The sequence below is a fragment of the Loa loa genome (assembly GCF_000183805.2).
Source record: "Loa loa unplaced genomic scaffold supercont3.106, whole genome shotgun sequence".
Taxonomy (NCBI): Eukaryota; Metazoa; Nematoda; class Chromadorea; order Rhabditida; family Onchocercidae; genus Loa; species Loa loa.
The window spans coordinates 42,287-44,802 of NW_018108286.1; the positions used below are offsets into that span (position 1 = coordinate 42,287).

Below are 2,516 nucleotides of genomic sequence, written 5' to 3' on the forward strand. Positions count from 1 at the left end.
AATAAGTTTAATAATATGCTTGATCCATTTTTTAAATTTACCAAATATAGACAGATCAAATAGAGGAAAGAAATTATGAAAAAAAAAAGAATATAAAATTATAATTTACTTGAGAATTGAATATTTGAGTAAATTCTTGCGCATAAACAGGAACTCGTGCATCACGTGCAACCCAAAATCGATGATCTTCTGTTGCAACCACAAAAACCACTGATTTCTGACATTGTTTATCTAATGACCATTTTCGAAGAATTTGATTTGCCATTTCTTTAACAGCCTTCAATATTTGGTTTTTTCTTTTTAATTTCATGACATATTTATACGTAATCATTTCTTTTCAATAACGAATCCTATAATTTTTCATCCTAACGTTATGATCAAAAAAATAAATAAATAAAATAGAAAAAAAAAATCGAACACCTTAAATTTTACAGTTCAGGATACGAAAATATCACAAGATGCAAAAGTATTGTACTTCATCAAACTTAGAGATATTATTATGTAAATGGAGAAAAAAGAAAAAAAAACTGCAGCAATAAGGAAGAGAAATTTGACATGTATTTGAGAAATGAATGGATTAATTTCATCGTCAGATATTCAAAAAATAAATCTTTTTACAACCACTAATAATGATACTAATGCTAATGCTAATGCTAATATTTGTTTTTTTCTATTCACTTAATAATAATCTATAGTGCTAGTGTTTAGTATTAGTATTAGCTAATACTAATACTAATGCAAAATACTAATACTACTATCGAATATCTTTATCTAATACAAAATCAAGAATGAACTTACCGCATCAGAATTTCCTTGAATATGTTTAACAATAGCCATTGCTGCTGTAATTCCCTTTTTTTGACAAAAATCGGAAGCATGATCCTATAAATGGACATTGGATATGATAAAATGTTTGAATACAAATTAAAGTAAAAATTTTCAACTATTAAAATTCTTTCCCATTTTATCACGTTTAAGTATTATTAAAATTATACTTATAATTTAATGAAGAAATGAAATAAATGATGCAAATTTGATTTGATAATTTAAAATATGAAATTTTTCAGAAAAGAAAATAACCATAATCAGTGAGTAATGATAATAATAGAAAACATTGTCATATCAAAAACATTATAACAAATATATGAATATATATATGCATGGAAACCTGTCGAGTTCGAGATTCCAATTGATGTAATTCATGATTTAATCGATATCGTTGTGAATCGGTCAAAACTTCATCCGGATCACAGATATTTGATGTTGTTCGCATACGACATCGTTTATAGTCACCAGCTGTTGGATTTGGAAAATTTGATACATCCCATTCCAAACAATAAGAACTGGAAAGAATCAGCAACAATAAGACCAATTGTAATATACCAATCGATGATGAACCCATTTCTATAAAATATCAATAGATAATTAATCAGAAATGGAAAATTTTTTTCAAGTAATTTAATTAAACGATCGAAAAAAAACAAAATATAACTAATGAGGGTAATATGAGATACTCGTAAAATAGGTTCATATTTTAAATACTCATTAACAACGAACATTATATATATATATATATATATATAAATTGATAATATTCAAATCATTTGATTTGCAATTAATTAAAATATTAGCAAGGAATTATTCATTTACTGTTTTATCAAATCTTTTGATCAATCTTTTGATACTAAACCTAATAAAATAGAGAATAAACGAATAACATACTTTATAACAAATTAAAAATTAAGTACAATAATAAATTACATTAAAGTATACTACATCTACACAAGTATACAATACGTCATAGTTATTATCAATAAACTCTTTTTGTTATAAGTACGAAGTATAAGGAAATTATTAATATTACTATAAATAAATAGGAAATGATAGATAGTGACAGAAAATGATATTAATTAGTACGATGAAAATAATTAAACATTAATCATAATGTAAAAAATGTTATTGTTGCTGATAATAAAAAGTGAATTTTGAACTTTCATTACTATTTTTGCTTCAGATGAAAGTTTCGATTAATTTTCGCCAACAGCTTTAGTAACTTTTAAAGGCATATTTAAAACAATCATTTTAATTTTTGTCAAAAACTTTCATTCAAAAAAATCATTGAAAAAATTGCTGATAGCAAATAAAAATGTTTCGAACTTAAAAGTTTCATTTTTATTTATATTTTTATCAAAAAAAAAAAAAAAAAAACATTAAGGAAAACGTTAAATAATATGAAGAAATTCGAAAAGGAAAAAGAATTTTTTTAAATATTTCATTTACAATAAATAGTAATAGCTAACATTTAAATAGTACTAAGCAAATCATACAAATAAAGTGCACTGATTATAATGACAATAAAATGTAGCATTTTGTTTTGAAAAATAACATGTATCAAACATTATTATCGAGTATCAACCTGTTGCTTAGCAACTTTTGCAATAATTAAATAAATAAGCCAATTATCTATAAATGCAGAACACTCTAATTGTGCTGAATGGATGAGCAGATGTCATTAA

The 2,516-nt window shown here is 23.9% G+C and overlaps 1 protein-coding gene across 1 annotated transcript in view; it reads right to left on the minus strand.

Annotated features, from left to right (window-relative positions):
* Window positions 1–1,410, minus strand: part of LOAG_17635 (cuticular protein 47Ef) — a 2,986-nt gene extending 1,576 nt beyond the window's left edge. The window contains exons 1-3 of the mRNA XM_020450297.1: window positions 1,169–1,410; window positions 799–882; window positions 110–277 (exon numbers count right to left, since the gene is read on the minus strand). Of these exons, the coding sequence (XP_020306038.1) occupies window positions 110–277; window positions 799–882; window positions 1,169–1,402 (486 nt within the window). The 5' untranslated portion in view covers window positions 1,403–1,410. The remainder of the gene's footprint in view (window positions 1–109; window positions 278–798; window positions 883–1,168) is intronic.
* Window positions 1,411–2,516: the final 1,106 nt, after the last annotated feature.